This window comes from Peromyscus leucopus, unplaced genomic scaffold (genome assembly GCF_004664715.2).
Source record: "Peromyscus leucopus breed LL Stock unplaced genomic scaffold, UCI_PerLeu_2.1 scaffold_1272, whole genome shotgun sequence".
Classification (NCBI taxonomy): Eukaryota; Metazoa; Chordata; class Mammalia; order Rodentia; family Cricetidae; genus Peromyscus; species Peromyscus leucopus.
The window spans coordinates 51,578-68,742 of NW_023504416.1; the positions used below are offsets into that span (position 1 = coordinate 51,578).

The following is a 17,165-nucleotide window of genomic DNA, read 5'->3' on the forward strand; positions in this document are numbered from 1 at the left end:
CATGTTAGCACCTGTGTTGACTAGACCAGACAACAAAACATTATTTATTCTTATTGTTAATTTTGGTCTTTGTTCATTTATAGAAGTTTGCCAAAATTTTTTCTTTATGGTTTCTCCTGACTTTGCTGTTCTCTCTGTCTCAACTGCCTGACTATATAAACCTCCAAGTCTCTATGGTTGGTACTTGGGTTAAAGGTGTGTGTCTCCAAGCTGGCTATGTCCTTGAACACACAGACTCTGCCTGCCATGTGATTTGATTAAGGGCATGTGCTACCACTGCCAGACTTCTGCTAAATGACTTGCTACTATCTCTGACCCGCAGGCAATTTTTTTATTAACATACAAACAAAATCACATTTCAGCACAAATAAAATATCACCACATTGTTTTGCTGGGTTAAGTTGTCAAAAATGACAAAATGTCTTCCAGAGAGGGACAAAGGCATTTTGTAAAGATCTGTATGCATATTGGACAATGTTTGCTTCAGTTTATTTATTTATGAATGAAGACCCCCTTTGTGAGAGAGCATTTTATGTCAATGAATTTGCTTGAACTTTTGATGAAAAGGAAGAACCTGTCATTTTCCTGAAATGACAACATTATTTATTGAATCTGCACAGAATATTAACACACATGAGGTCAAAACAGGCTGTGCACAAACTTTATGATCTGCCAAAATGAAGAGGATACCAAAGTCCAGGTGGCTGGAGCCCTGGCCCCACCATCTTCCCAGGGTATAAACACCACAGGCTGCGCACACTTCAGTACTGTTGGGCAGAAGGGAAGCCCTGCAGAGGGTAGCACACACAGTTGGAGGGAGAACACAGGGGGTTACACTGCTGACAGACAAGCCATGATGGACCTGACTTCAGTTCTCTCCCTGGAAACCTGGGTCCTCCTGGCAATCAGTTTGGTGCTCTTATACAGGTGAGTAACCACCAAAGATTCCCTCCCACTGTGTCCTCGGGATTGGGGTAATACTCAGACCTATATTCTGTCTGCAAGGTCAAAAGTTGGATTGTTCAGTATTTTGAAGTCTAGCTTTTTGAGTTCTTTATATATTTTTGGAGATCAGCCCTCTGTCAGAAGTGGGGTTGGTGAAGATCTTTTCCCTTTCTGTAAGGTTGTCTTATTGACCGTGTCCTTTGCTCTACAAAAGCTTCTCAGTTTCAGGAGATCCTATTTATTAATTGTTGCTCTGTGCTACTGCTGTTATATTTAGGATATGGTCTCCTGTGCCAATGCATTCAAGACTACTTCCTACTCTCTCTTCTATCAAGTTCAGTGTAACTGGTTTTATGATGAGGTCTTGAGTTTTGGACTTGAGTTTTGTGCATGGTGACAGATATGGATCTATTTGCAATCTTCTGCATGTTGATATTTAGTTATGCCAGCACCATTTGTTGAAGATACTTTCTTTTTTCCATTGTATAGTTTTGGCTTCTTTGTTGAAAATCATATGTTCATAAGTGTGTAGATTAATGTCAGGGTCTTGCATCTTTGGGTGGTTTGGGTATCTGGGTCACTGTAGCCTCATAAAAATAATTTTGTAATGTTCCTTCTGTTTCTATTGTGTGGAACAATTTGAAGAGTATTGGTATTAGTTCTTCTTTGAAAGTCTGGTGGAATTCTGCACTGAAACCATCTGGTTCTGGGCTTTTTTTGCTTGGGAGACTTTTAATGACTGTTTCTATTTCTTTAGGGGTTATTGGTCTATTTAAGTAGTTTATCTGGTCTTGATTTAACTTTGGTATGGGGTACCTATTCAGAAAATCGTCTATTTCTTTCAGATTTTCCAATTTTGTGGAGTACAGGTTTTTGAAGTATGACCTGATGATTTTCTGGATTTCCTCATTATCTGTTGTTATGTCTCCCTTTTCATTTCTGATTTTGTTAATTTGGATGCTCTTTCTCTGCTTTTTGGTTGATTTGAATAAGGGGTTGTCTATCTTGTTGATTTTCTCAAAGAACTAACTCTTTGTTTTATTGATTCTTTGTGTTGTTCTCTTTGTTTCTATTTTATTGATTTCAGCCCTTAATTTGATTATTTCCTGGCATCTGTTTCTCCTGGGTGAGTTTGCTTCTTCTTGTTCTAGAGCTTTCAGTTGTGCTGTTGAGTCACTACTGTGAGATATCTCCAACTTCTTTATATGGGAATTTAGGGCATTGCTTTCTTCTTAGCACTGCTTTCATAGTGTCCCATAAGTTTGGGTATGTTGTACTTTCATTTTCTTTGAATTCTAGGAAATATTTAATTTCTTTCTTGACCCATTGGTGATACAATTGGGCATTATTCAGTTTCCATAAGTTTGTAGGCTTTCTGTAATTTTTGTTGTTGTTGAAATCTAACTTTAAGCCATAGTGATCCAATAAATTACAGGAGGTTATTTTAAATTTTTTGTATCTGTTGAGATTTGCTTCATGACAAAGCATGTGGTTGATTTTGGATACGGTTCCTTGGGGTGCTGAAAAGAAGGTATATTGTTTTGTGTTAGGGTGGAATGTTCTGTAGATATCTATTTCGTTCAATTGAGTCATAACGTCTGTTAGTTCTCTTATTTCTCTGTTAAGTTTGTGTCTGGTAAACCTGTCCATTGATGAGAGTAGGGTGTTGAAGTCTCCACTACTAGTGTATCGTGTTTGATGTGCGATTTAAGCTTTAGTAATGTTTCTTTTACGAATGTAGGTGCCTTTGTATTTGGGGCATAAATTGTCAGAATTGAGATTTCATCTTGTCTGATTTTCTCTGTGATAAATATGTAATGTCTTTCCTGATCTCTTTTGATTGATTTTAGTTTTAAGTCTATTTCATCAGATATTAGGATAGCTACACCAGCTTGCTTCTTAAATCCATTTGATTGGAAAGTCTTTCCTCAGCCTTTTATTTTGAGGTAGTGTCTGTCTTTGAAGTTGAGGTATGTTTCTTGTATGCAGCAAATGGATAGATCTTGTTTTCATATCCATTCTGTTAGCCTGTGTCTTTTTATAGGTGAATTGAGACCATTGATATTAATGACCAGTTATTGTTAATTCCTGTTATTTTTTGGTGGTAGTGTTGTATGTTTTCCTTCTTTGGTATTTGTTGGTTTGGGACTATCTATTGCCTGTGTTTTCATGGGTATATCTAACTTTCTTAGGTTGGATTTTTTCTTCAAGTGCTTTCTGTATGGCTGGAGAGATATTGTTTAAATCTGGATTTATCATGGAATATTTTGTTTACTCTATCCATGTTGATTGAGAGTTTTGTTGGGTATAATAATCTGGGTTGGCATCTATGGTCTATTAGTGTCTGCATAATGTCTGTCCAGGATGTTCTGGCTTTTAGAGTCTCCATTGAGAAGTCAGGTGTTATTCTGATGGGTCTGCCTTTATATGTTACTTGGTCTTTTTCCTTTGCACCTCTTAATATTTTTTCTTTATTCTGTATGTTTAGTGGTTTGATTATTATGTGGTGAAGGGATTTTTTTTTGATCCTGTCTGTTTGGTGTTCTGTAACTTTCTTGTATCTTTATGGGGATTTTCTTCTTTAGGTTGGGAAAGTTTCCTTCTATGATTTTGTTGAATATATTTCCTGTACCTTTGAGTTGGTATTCTTCTCCTTCTTCTATTGCTATTATTCTTAAGTTTGGTTTTTTCATGGTGTACCAAATTTCCTGGACATTTTGAGTCATGATTTTGCTGGCTTTAGTGTTTTCTTTGACTAATGAATCTATTTCCTCTATCATATCTTCAATGGCAGAGATCTGCTGTTCCATCTCTTGCAATTATGCTTGTGCCTGTAGTTCCTGTTTGTTTACTCAGATTTTCCACTTCCAGCATTCCCTCAGTTGTGTCTTCTTTATTGTCTCAATTTCAGTTTTCAAATCTTGAACTGTTTCCCTCACTTGTTTAATTGCTTTTTCTTGGCTTTATTATTACTAATTTCTTCCCCTTTTTTGTTTGACTTTTCCTCAAATTCTTTAAGGGAATTTTTTCATTTCCTCTTTAAAGATCTCTATCATCTTATTAAGGTCATTTTACGCTCAATTTCTTCTGTTTCTTCTGTGTTGGAATGTTCAGGTCTTGCTGATGTAGGTTCTGATGGAACCATATTAGTTTTTTTGTTGTTGACTGTATTTTTTTCACTGGTGTCTACCCATCTCTTTCTCCACTTGTAAGCAGGGTCTGTGTCTGAGTGAGGCTCTCTTGGTCTGATCAATACTCTTGGTCCAGTGGGAGCTCTTTGTCTAGTTGGTGCTGATGGACTCTTTGTCTCAGGGAGCAGCTCTTAGTCCAATTGGTGCTTGTGGACTCTGTCTCAGGGAGTAGCTGCAATCTAGGCACATGGGTGGGTTGGGAGGGGTGGGGCTTGTGGTTTACAGGGTCTGGTGGGGGATGGTGGTAGTCTGACATGTCTGAAGTAGGTCTGCCAGCTGACTGGCCTGAAACTGGGACTGCAATGGGTAGTGGTGTAGGGGTGCAGGGTTGTGCTCCTGGGCCCAAAGCCCAGGGGCTGGAGTGTTCAGGTATGAGGATAAAGACTCACCTCTTAGTCCAGTTGAGTGCTGGCAGCCTCTGCCTCAGGGAACAGTTGCAGTCTCAGAGGGTGGGTGGGATTTGTGAGAGGTGGGGCTTGGGTTACAGGGTCTGATGGGGTATGGTGGTAGTCTGATCTGTCTGCAGGAGGTCTGCCTGTGACTGGCCTGAAACTGGTACTACAATGGGTGGTAGTGTAGAGGAAAATTGCTGTACCCCTGGGCCCAGAGCCTAGGGGCTGGGGTGTTTGGGTATGAGGATAAAGACTCACCTCTTAGTCCAATTGGGTGCTGGCAGGCTCCCCAGTTATACTAACTATTAAAGTTCATATTGACAGTGTGTAAATCTGCTGGGCACACCCACATGTACTTTCAACTCCCTCTTTCTGAGGTCAGGAGGTTTCCTGATAAGATTTACTCTTGCTATGACCTGATTGACTTTCAGATTACCCGCAGATCCACCAGAACTCAGTAGAAACAGATATGATCAGTGGGCTGCCATGCACGCTGAACCCCTCAGCCTTTCCCCAAGTTCCTGGGAACTGGAGGAACAGCCAAGTCATTGGTTGCTTCATTTTGGTGTTTTGGTCATGTTTATCTCCTCTCTTATGTGTGTGTGGTCACAAGGCTTTCTGTTTGACTTTACAGATATGGGACCCATAAACATGATGTCTTTAAGAAACAGGGAATTCCTGGGCCCAAACCTCTGCCATTTTTAGGAACTCTGCTGAATTACTACAAGGTGAGTGTTGATTGAACTCCCCCATATGGCTTCCTTAACTGGCCAATAATGGTTTAGTTATATTAAGTGGTCCTTGGGAGGAAATTCTGAGACCTCAGGCCCTTATACTGTGTGTTCTCATGATATTAGAGAATGTCTATTGGTTCCTTTGGGGCTCTGTTGCCAACTTAAAACTATTAAATGTGTGTGTGTGTGTGTGTGTGTGTGTGTGTGTGTGTGTATTCCTAGTTTGTATGCATGTATTTTCATGTGTGTGAGTACTCATATGTGTGCAGGTACATATGCATGGATTTGTGTGTGCCTGGAGGGGCCAGAGGTTGATATTGGTTGTCTTCTTGATTGCTCTTCATTTTATACTTTTATACAGGGTCTCTCACTTGAACCAAGCTCTCTCTGACTTTAGGGGTTTTGCTAGCCAGCTTGTTCCAGGAAGCCAGTGTTTCTGTCTCTGGCAAGTTGGGACTACTGGAGGGCTTTAACCTACTACCTAGCATTTGCAATGATACTGGATATCCAAGCTGTGATATTTAGGGTGTTATTTTTCCCACTGACCTACCTTCACAACTCCCATTGTCAACTTTCCTCCATATTTATTAATTTTGGTTGAGTGTATGTATGTACCATGGCATGCATACATAGATCAAAGGATAATGTGTCGGTAAGTTTTCTCCTTTTTCCACCATATGAATCCTAGGGAAGAAACTCGGGTTATCAGGGTTGGTGACAAGTGTCTTTTTATCCGCAGCCATCTGACTGGCCCTAATGTCAGTTTATTCAATGTCAAGTTTGCCTTGGGTGAAACACCCAGATCTCCAGCCCATTTCATTTTGATATTCAGGACATGATGCTCAAACTTTGTGAGCAAAAAGAAGTTTGTTTCTTACCCAGTGCAGATTCTGGAAAGGCACTGCTGTACTTATTGAGAAAAATCTTGAAGGTGTTCCCAGCTTCAAGGACATCAAGCTTAATGCACTAGATTAAAATTCTCCTCTTTGTACCTGGGTTCACAAGCAACATTTTTTCTTTTTACTAAATATTTCTGAATCATCAGCATATCACAGACCCACATAGACACCATTGGCAGACTTTTCATATACTTGGGTTCTCTACAATCACTGAACCCCTGAGGTTATTTCCATGGCTCTATTCCCAACATTCACCCTTCATGATATGTCTGGGTTCTTGAGAACTAGCGTATTTTGCTTCACTCTCTTCCTGTAGGAATGGAGGTCCAGGTTAACAATTGATTCTTTTAGAAAGAAGATTTCATGCATATAAGTGTGGGTTTGTGCACATGAGTGCAGTACCTACACAGGCCAGAAGAGGGCAAGGGATTATCTGGAGACAGAGTTACAGATGGTTGTGAGGTGTTGGATATGGGTGCTGGGGATGGAACTTGGACCCTCAGGAAGATCAGCAAGTGCTCTTAATTGCTGAATCACATCTCCAAGCCTAATGACAAATTTTCTATTCTCTTTTGTTTTTGTGGTACTGAGAATGGGATCCAGGGTCTTCTTCATGTCAGGCAAGTGTTCTAACACTGAAATGTCTGCTCAGGTTTTTCTTCCTAAAGGTTCTATGCTTACTTTGCACATTCTTTAACACAATTTATTATTATTTTTATGATGATAATGATTATTCCTGTACACATGCTTGTATCTGGTGGTATGTATAGGTACATGTCTATGAGGGTGAATGCAGAAGCTACAGGAAGATAATCATTTGTCCTGCTATATCAGTTTCCCTTATTCCACTGAGCCATCTGGCTGGTGCAACTCAATGTTACTGAAGAACTTTTCTCTGTCAGAAACAATAAACCTACTTTCATGGGATTTTAGGCTTTGGTTCCCTGGCTACAGAAGGGTTGGTACATACAGGCCAATAATAGATTTCGTGCTATTTCTCTTTCCAGGGTGTATGGAAATTTGACGTTGAGTGCTATAAAAAGTATGGAAAAATATGGGGGTGAGTATTCTGGAAAGCTCTGTGGAGCTGATCTTTTTAGGAAGATGTACTCTACATGTGCAAGGACAATGCCAGCCCAGGACTGTAGTCATGCACCTCTCTGTTGTAAGGGTGATGCCATGTGACATTAAGTACTTTGGTTCCCAGGTCTAATTATCTTCAGAACATTGTACATTGTGGCTTTTTGATAGGCTTTGATGTTCCATGGACTCTGGGCCTTGTGTTTTGCTGCTTTGTTTTGGTTTTTAGACATGGTTTCTCTGTGAAACAGCTCTGGATGTCCTGGAATTCACTCTGTATACCAGACAGGCCTTGAACTCACAGGGATACACCTGCCTCTATCTCCTGAGTTTTGGAATTAAAGGCCTAAGCCAACATCACCCCCATCCAAGACTTTTGATAGTGGAGTATATCATTGTGTCCTGTCTAATTGAATTGACTTTGTACTTAAAAAAAGTCAATTTGTACTTAAAAATCAAAGTGTTCTTCCTTGGATCTACATCCTTAATGGTTCTATAAATCAGTAGCAGAAAGTGTTCCCTGTCATTGATGTTGGAGTTTGGGGACATCTTTGGAGTGGGTGTCATCATATGCTAGGAGACACAAACAAGTGGGAGGAGGCTCTGGCTCTTCCTGCCTTTTCATTTCTTCTCCATCCTTAGGGACCACAGGCCTGAACACAGGGGTATGCTGAGTTGACATAGCCCATAAAGACCATGTCATTCAATGCCAGTAGCAGGCTGTGCTGTCTGTCCAATGGCCCTGTGAATGTCTCCTAGCAACATTATTGCTTATCAACACTTGATAGTGTTTTCTCAACTTTTCACTGACTAATATTTATTTATTTGTTTGTTTATCCACTCATTGCTATTTGTTTGTTTGTTTGTTTATTTGGGACATGATCTCTTTAAGTAGCCCTAACTGTCCAGGTACTGGATATGTAGACCAGTCTTGCCTTGAACTCAAATATATGATTGTTTCTGCCTTCCAAGTACTGGGATTAAAGGCATTTTCCACCATGCCTGGCCCTAATATTGTTTTTATATGAAATATTTTGCTTACATTTTTCATTAGGTTTTTTTTGTGTCTGTGTGTACCAGTGAATTTAATTGGACTTACTTACAGAAGCATAAGTGAGCAAGAGCTTATCTGAGCCTTGGAGAATTTGGTATATGCACCTCATTTAAAATCTGTATTTTCATTGTATCAAAAACAGTGTCTGGTGTACTCTAGGCAGTCTTTCTACCACTAAGCTACATTCCCTAGCCCAGAGACTGAAATAATTTATTATTTTTAAGATTAATTTAATTTAGTTTTTAAATTTTTAAATAATTTTTTACTTTAAATTATGTAATATTGATACTAATACTTTATTTTAAGGGTTTAAATATTAATTTTACTTTAATATTTTATTTATTTAATTTTAATTTCTTTTATTTTATATTCTTTGGTGTTTTGCCTGCATGTACATCTGTGTGAGGATGTCAGAATCACTGGAGCTGAAGTTACAGACAGGTGTGAGCTGCCATATGGGTGCCAGGAACTGACCCTGGTTCCTCTGGAAGAGCAGTCAGTGCTCTTAACTACTGAGCCATCTCTCCAGTCCCAATATTTTATTTTTAAACACCTATTACTGTTATTACTTTTAATTATGTGAATGTGCATGTTTACTTGGTTTGTGTGTCTCTTCACATGAATGCTGATGATCACGGAGGCCAGGGGCATTGGAGCTGGAGTTACAGGTGGTTGTGAGCCATCAAAGGTGGGTGCTAGGAACCAAACTCAGGTCATCTGAATGAACAATATATGCTATTAACTCTGGTGCCATCTCCCCAGCCCCTTGCAATATTGTAAATAAGCAAACATTACAGAAAATGGTATAAGCAACTCTCACATAACGCATCTAGACTTAAAAATTCAAATCATACTTGCTTTCAGTAAACTTAAAGATGAAATACAATAAGATATAACATTCTAATTACATTTTAATTTAATTTGCTCTCTCACTGTCTCTATCTGATCTCCCATTAAGATTACAACTTGTCTCAAATCAGTTATTTCACAGTCTATCTTATTATCTATTCTATTTTGCCAAGCACAAAGTTCTGCAACATGTTTAGGCCAGTCTTTAATAAATTCAGCAGTCTGATTTTCCTTAAAATCAGAAGGGTGAGTCCAGCTGATGAATCAATAGCAGTCAATGCAATAATTCCCATAACCACAGCAACAATCAATCCAATCATCCTGTGAGTTCTTCTTAATAGTCTTTCAGAGAGTTTCTTTACTAGAATCATCACAGGTTAGCATGCCATGGCCTCGGCAACTTCATCAGCATCCAAACTGTTAGCCTTGCTCCAAGAATATATAAACATTCAGGGGTGACATCTAATGGCACTAACATTAACATACTAGCCTTAGCGTAGGTATGAAGGGTACACTGTTCCAAGTGACGCTATAGTGATTAGGGTGCCATTGTTTAGGCCATTTCAGTAATACATAAGGTAATGGTACACATGCTGCAAAGTGATGATTTTGATTTAATCTAAAGGACAAAGTATATGTCCATCATTAATGCTTAATCTTCCTTTCAATACTTTAAGAGGATGTAAGGTACTTGCCAATTTCTACAAATTAGTTTGAACGGAATTGTCAAATTGCAACATAAGAGCTGACATCCCAACACCATTCCATTGCATAGGTTCATCAAGAGTACAGCTAATTTCTCTAATTCCATTCAAACCATACCTTTGCCATCTCAATTCTGAGTGAGAGTATTTTCCCCATGGGAATTCATAAGGGCTTAGATCAATGACTTTTCCTTGGGGATATTAATAAGTATCTGATAGTTCTCACTTTTACATAGCTACCCATGTATACAGTCATATTCCTTATTACTAACCCACATCTCACAAAATGTCAGATTTATGGAACTAGTAGAATTAATCTCCTGTCCTCTAAACCCAAATACATGAAGCATAAAAAATTTATTTTGAATCTCCTGGGTAGTATTAATTATAGATAGCCAAATTTGAAAAGTTATATTTAGACAATGAGTTCCATTACCTATACAAATAGGGATTCCTTGCACTCCCACAGTATAGGTTATAATTTTCTTACCCTATTCCTCAGGCCTTGCAGGTTCTCTCTGGTCATAAGTACCAGGTAGCCAAGATGATTCCATTGACCACAACAGGAATATCTGTATCTCCCCAATTGGTCCCTTTGTTAATGGGAGGATTAGGAAAATAAACCCAGTATGATTGGTCGCCGTTACCTATACAGTTACCACAGACAGCATAGCATGGAACAATGTTGTAGCATTCAAAGGCTTCCTAGCCAGCTGAACTATTGCTTCCCTCTTTTCAGTCAATTTCTTAGCCATCCCCATGTAGGAAGATCAGCTGATTGTTGCAAGGGCTTTCTGTATCTCTGTCTTTCCAGAGTTGTGTTATCGATGTCAGCAGCCAAGGCAGCCAGGAGAGTTCTTATGCTTGTGTCAAAATTTTATTAATTTAGATGGTTTCCACAACTTGTTGTCTCCTGAAGAAGCATAAGCATGACCTCAAGTGCAAAATAACAGCTTCCCTGAGTTTCATTCTGATGTTAAAACATCCTTGTAGTGCACATGATAACCCAATTCAGCATCTTTTCCCACAGTCCAATGTCTTTCAGCAGATGTTGCCCTGTTTCATTAACATTTAAAAATATAAAGTTAGTAAAGCATGATGTAATCAATCTCTGGGAGTCCTCATATCACCCTTTTGTTTTTTAAGCATCTCTTTTAAAGTATGATTAGATCTTTCAACAATTGCTTGTCCTGTAGAGTTATGTGATATCCCTGTAATGTGTTTTATGTCATAATTTGCAAAAGAGATGTTTTACTTTACTGGAAACATAAGCGGGAGCATTATCAGTTTTAATTTGTATTAATATACCCATTACCGCCATTGTTTCTAATAAATGTTTAATTACAGATTCAGCCTTTTCAGAACTTAAGGTAGATAGCTATTGAAATCCACAGTATGCATCAATGGTATGATGTACATATTTTATTTTTTTCAAATTCTGCTAAGTGAAATACATCCATTTTCCAAATTGCATTTTTTGGCAACCCTTAAGATTACTTCCTGCTGGTAAAGGAATTTGAGTAATATAAACAAGTGGAACAATTTTCTTTAGCTTGTCACCAGGTATTGGAAAATTTTTTACTTTAAGCCTTAATGGTAAACATGATTTTTATGAAAATTTGAAGCTTCTAATACATTTTAATAAATTAGTAGTTGATCAATTTCTTCATTTTCTTTTGCTAATGGCCCATGGATCTTCTATGAGACCAAATGATGATACATAGTGGATAATTTCTGTCCCAGATTGCTGGTTGCTCTTGTATGAATAACAAAGTTAATTCTGACTTAGGAATAAGTTTAGCAGTTTCTATATACAATAAAACTCTTTTGGCATATTGAGAATTGGTAAGTATATTAAGAAACTCATTAAAATCTATTAATATCATTGAAAGGCATATAATTCTGATTTTTGTACTGAAGCATATGGACTTTGTACTACTTTTTTATGTTTCCTGCTTTCCAACCTAATTTCTTTCCATCAGGATAAAATGTAAGAGTCCCAGAAATAGAAGTTCTTTTTACAACATGGGGAATAATCTATTCAGTTATTTTTATAAATTGAAGTTCTTTACATTTGGCATATTTATTGTTGATTTATATTAAATAATTGCTACAGGTTCTTTGTCAGTCATCATTAATTACCCATAATTGCATAATTTCAACATTAGTGTAAGGTACTACAATCACAGCTGGACCCATTTCTCACAATTGATAAACTCTTATTCCTTTTATAATTAATCCAGGAACCTTTCGATAAACTTTTCGTTCGTTTTATGAGCTAAAAAATATCCATTCTAAAACATTATCTTCCCTTTTTTAGTCCAGTAGTGAAATAAGTAGAAGGTAAAATTACTAAAATACATTCAATTTGTGAGATCTAATAGATTTAAAAAGACATCTTGCAATTTCTGTTCTACTTGGGCCAACTCCTTTTCTGCTTCAGTTGTTCAATGCCTGAAACTGTTTCAATCTGAGTCACTTTGTAAAATTTGAAATGAACTACTTAATTTTCGAGTAGTCAGTCCAATTGTAGGCCACAACAATTAATAGCTCCCAATAAATTTTGAAAATCATAAAGTGTATGTAATTCATGTCTTCTAATCTGTCCTATTTGTGGCTGGATTCTGTTTACTTAGTTTAAATTCGAAATGATTAAGAGAGTCTCCTCTTGGAATTTTTTCAGGAGCAATTTGCAATCCCCATTGAGGTAAAATCTGGTGCGCCTCAGCAAACACCTTTTCAAGGCTATTGACATCAGAAGCAGCTTTTAAGATATTATCTATATAATGATGTTGTTTTTAAATTAAATCTCAATCTAATGATTTTACCAATAAAGACTTGGGAGTCAGATGCTGGGGTGAAAACCTGTAAAATCAGAAAGGCAGAGGAGCAACGAGCTGACCTTCCTCCTTAGCTGAGTCACAGAAAGAGAGCTTTCCTTTCCAGTCCCAATCCAAATAGGACCACGAAACTCCACGTCCCCCCTCACTACTTCCTGTGCCTTTCTCTATCTATGTTCTGGACTCCCTATAACTTTCTATGGCTACTTCCTGTCAACTAATTGCTGGCTCCTTCCCTTGACCCAAGGTTGATTTTATTTAATTAATGCAATCTCAGTGTTCACTATGTGATCAAGTATCCTGAATCACAATGATAAATAATGGATTGAGTAAATTGTTTATGAAGTACTTCCAGTGGTTTATTTATAAACTATTGACACAAAGTTGGACTATTTAACATTCCCTGGGGAAGGGCTTTCTGTTTAGGTAACTTTTTAACAGGCTGGGGATTATTATAAGTAGGAACTGTAAAAGCAAACTTGTCTCTATCCTGTTCTTGCAAGGAAATAGTATGAAAGCAATGTTTTAAATGAGCAACTATACAAGCCAAACCTTTGACAATAAAGAAGGTAATGGAATTCTAGGTTCTAAATGAACCATAGGTTGAATTACATGGATTACAGTTTTTAAATCAGTCAATACCTGCCATTTTTTTTAGTTTTTTTTTTAAATTGCAAGTACAGAAGAATGTCAAAGATTTGTAGTTTTTCAATGTGTTTAGCATCTGTTTGTACTAGTTGCTCAAACACCTGTAATTTTTTTTCATTATGGGCCACCTCTCCACCCACACAGGCTTATTAGTTAACCATATTAAAGGTAGAGCAGTTGAGCTTCCAGTTGTTGCCCCTAATCCAAATTTGGGTAGCTAACTTCTGTCTTGTGCTGTTTCTGGGCAACCTGTATAGCCTGTGTTTTTCATTGACAATTTTTTTTTCAAAACCTATTTTAGGAATGTATCAAATTTTAAAATCATTTCATGAGTTGTTTCTGAAATTGTAGGAATATTATTTTGAGCTGTATAGTATAGAGTGGGTAATCTCTTTTGTGAAGCCTGTGAAATTTATGTGTAAACATTCTCATTGTTCTTTTTAAAAAGCCATTTATAAAAGCATTAAAAACAATCTCTACATAATTTTAAGAGGTAAGTTTAGGCAATACCCATGGGGTATTTTTTATAAAATAGTAAAAAGATGATCCTTTTTTATAGATCCCAAGTAATATGTTAATGCAGCTCCTAATTATTAACAGTGTAGAACAAAAAATTTACTTGAAAAATAATTTTTGTAGGCTCTTTGTCAGTAAGATGTTATTTCTATGAGTTATTATTAGTAGTCATATTATTTAATGAACTAATAACCTGCTCTGTTTCAGATGTTACATTTTATAGAATTTAACCAAGAGTTGCCACAAAGCAACTCAAAGAGCAGAGCCAAATCCTCAGTAGCAATAAACAGACAAGAGTATAGCCAATGATTTAGTTCAAAATTATAAATTTTTCTCTTTTAGTTTGTTTATCATGTAAATTAAACATTCATTCAAGCTTTAATCAGATGATCAAGAGAAGAGAATATCCTCCATATAATGAGTGGCTAATACCTCTGGAGATTCAAACAGCATTGGCTTAGTACTTTACATCCTGATTGCAACTGTTTTCTGTACTACAGTTGGGCTTGTTTTAATTTTTCCTCCCATGAAGAGATCATTGATAATGACTTATTTCTGTTATTGGGAGGAAAAAAAAACATTTCCCATGAAGGGACATTTAATATGAACTTATTCCCACTCGGAGTGAAATACAAAAACACTTAAATCAAAATTAAGTGGACAAACAAACAAGAAAATTGCAAGTCCTGGGCCAGCTGCCCCTGCTCAGGCTGCAGCAGTGGAGCTCCACCCACCATCCTCTGGAGTTCAGGCCTTGCCTCACTGTGCTCTGTGTGGTCCTTGAGAGAAAGCACCTGCAGCATCACACAGCAGAGAACTCTGAGATCCTGCTGACATGAACCCCTTTTTTCTATGGGAAAGGGGTTTCTCCTTCCTCTATTTCTACTGGGAAGAGGGTTTTTCTCCCTTTATTTTTCTTCATACCTTCCTATTTGTAGGCCTTTATTAAATAATTTCTTTTATTCTACCAGGAAAAGTCTTTTTTTTTTTTAAACGGAAAATTTCTTCTTAAATTTTCTTTTCTTTCCCCTTTTCTACCAGGAAGATTCCTTTTTTCAAATTTCTCTTATTCTTTGTCTCCAGATTTATCCATTTGTATCCTTAATTCTTGAAACGGTGCAGCTAGCATTTCAACCTTTCAAGTCTCTATGTCCCTCTCATCTGAAGAAGGAAGGGGAGATTCATCTCTATTATCTTCACCCTCCTCACATTCTTCTTCCACTGAAACAACATTCCTGTCTTCCAGTGAGAAAACATTCTCCTCTGCTGACTGACAATTTCTGCCCCAAATGTTTTCCTTTTTGCTCCCCTTTTCTACTTCAGGTGGAGCTTTCTGTGATTTCTCACTCTGTGTGGGATCCTGAGCATTTGAGATCAAATTACATAAAGACCAAATCTTGACAGATATGGGCTCCTCTCTTGGATGAGTACTGAATAAACCCTCAATGCTTGCTTCCACACTGTCAGTTGCAATTGAACCTGGGGAGTTGCATGAAACCAATAACAATGCCTTTTCACTAACACCAAAGGCTCTGTAAGCTATTTTTCTTCCTCATTCACTCCATTTCCTTTTTTTGGGGGTGTGGTGGTCTGAATTATTTGTCTTTATTCATCTGTTGGTTGCTTTTCACTCATGTAACTCCAGAGCTATAATCCATAGTAGAAGGATTTGCAAAAAATTAACAAAAATATAAAGTAAAATTTCAGGGTTACAAACAGCATTTATTCAAGGAGTGATATTTTACCATAGTAAATAGTAATTAACTTTAATGAAAGTCCTCAAAGATGGTTGGTAAGGTTGATGATCTTATCTACAGCCAAATACAGGCCATATTTGAAGAGAACCTTGCTTGCAGGTGGGAGGTGCAGGTGGTGGGTGGGGATGGCAGGGAGGTGGGGTTCCAAGGACAGCCTGATGTCTATGAACTATCATTTTTTTTTAACTTAGGTAGGAGCAGGTTGTATGGTGGACTGTCTTCCTTGTGTCCCACAGTTGATTCACCAGGGAGTCTAAGTCCTTTGTGGTACCTATTCCCTGATCACCAGAAACAACCTTTCATATTGCACACCTAACTGGGTTCAAAGTAAGAAAGGATGTGGCTAGATAGGAGTTGATAGATGGTTAAAGAAGATGTTTCTGATATCATGGGAGAAATGATTCTTCCTGAGTCTAGTGGGATTTTTTGTTTTGTTTTACTTTGTGTTGTTTTTGAAAACTTAAAGAAGAGAGGAAGAAAAGAGCATTAACCAAAAGAGAAAAAAATGATTCTTTAAGTAATTTTTTTGAAGTCTTTTTCTGGGGCTTGAGAGGAAGCTCAGTGGGTAAGAGTCTGTACTACTCTTGTAGAGCCCTTTCACTTGGTTTCTAGCAACCATGTCAATCAGCTCATAACCGTCTCTAACTGTGTGCCCAGAGAATCTGTGACACTCTTCTGGCATCTGTGGACACCTGTACTCATATACACATTACTATATCCAAGCCCCTATACACACAAAATAAAACTGTTAAAAAGAAAAACAATTTTTGCCAAGTAAATGTGTGTACAAATGTCAACAAATAACTCAAATTACTCTAAGAAGATGAGATTTTAGATCTGGAAGTTTTTATGTGGAGATGAAGCTCTTGGGAGGGAAAGATTAGCTGATGCTTCTGGTCCCTGGGGAAGAGATGTGGCCTCTCAGATGTGGCTCTGGGGAGTATCCCACAAACAAGAATATTTGAGGGTCATATCTGCTAATCACACCTTTGTTTTCTGTTAGTCATGTCTCACATATAAGCAGTGTCCACATCTTCCTTCTTTTCTTCCTGAATCCCTGCTATGGGTCTCTTAGAGAATTTTCCAATAACCCCTGCTGAAGAAAAACTATCAAAGAAGATGCATAGAAGTAAATCCCACAGTTCTTGAAAAAGCTGTCTTCCTAGAGGTCATCTTCTCACAGCCATGATACCTCTTGGCAAATACCAATAACTTTGTGTGTGGAAGGGTGTATAAACATTTTGGGTCAAAGCCAGGTCCATCTGTGATTCTTTTTTTCTTTTTCTCATTATTAATTGATTTTCTATTCATTTTACATACTAACCACAGATTCCCTTCACCTCCCTCCTCTCACCCCTCAGCCTCCCCCCAATTCCCCTCATTCACACCTCCTCCAAGGCATGGGGAGTCAGCAGAGCCTGGTACATTCAGTTGAGGCAGGTCCAAGCCCCTCCTCCCTGCACCAAGGAAGTACAAAGTGTCCCACCATAGGCACTGGGCTCCAAAAAGCCAGCTCATGCACTAGGAAGGGTCCCAGTCCCACATCCTGCCTGGGG

The 17,165-nt window shown here is 37.9% G+C and overlaps 1 protein-coding gene across 1 annotated transcript in view; it reads left to right on the forward strand.

Moving 5' to 3' along the window:
- Positions 1-749: 749 nt before the first annotated feature.
- Positions 750-17,165, forward strand: part of LOC114687726 (cytochrome P450 3A11-like) — a 44,569-nt gene continuing 28,153 nt past the window's right edge. Inside the window, exons 1-3 of the mRNA XM_028862361.2 lie at positions 750-927; positions 5,163-5,256; positions 7,169-7,221. Coding sequence (XP_028718194.1) covers positions 854-927; positions 5,163-5,256; positions 7,169-7,221 — 221 coding nt within the window. The 5' untranslated portion in view covers positions 750-853. The remainder of the gene's footprint in view (positions 928-5,162; positions 5,257-7,168; positions 7,222-17,165) is intronic.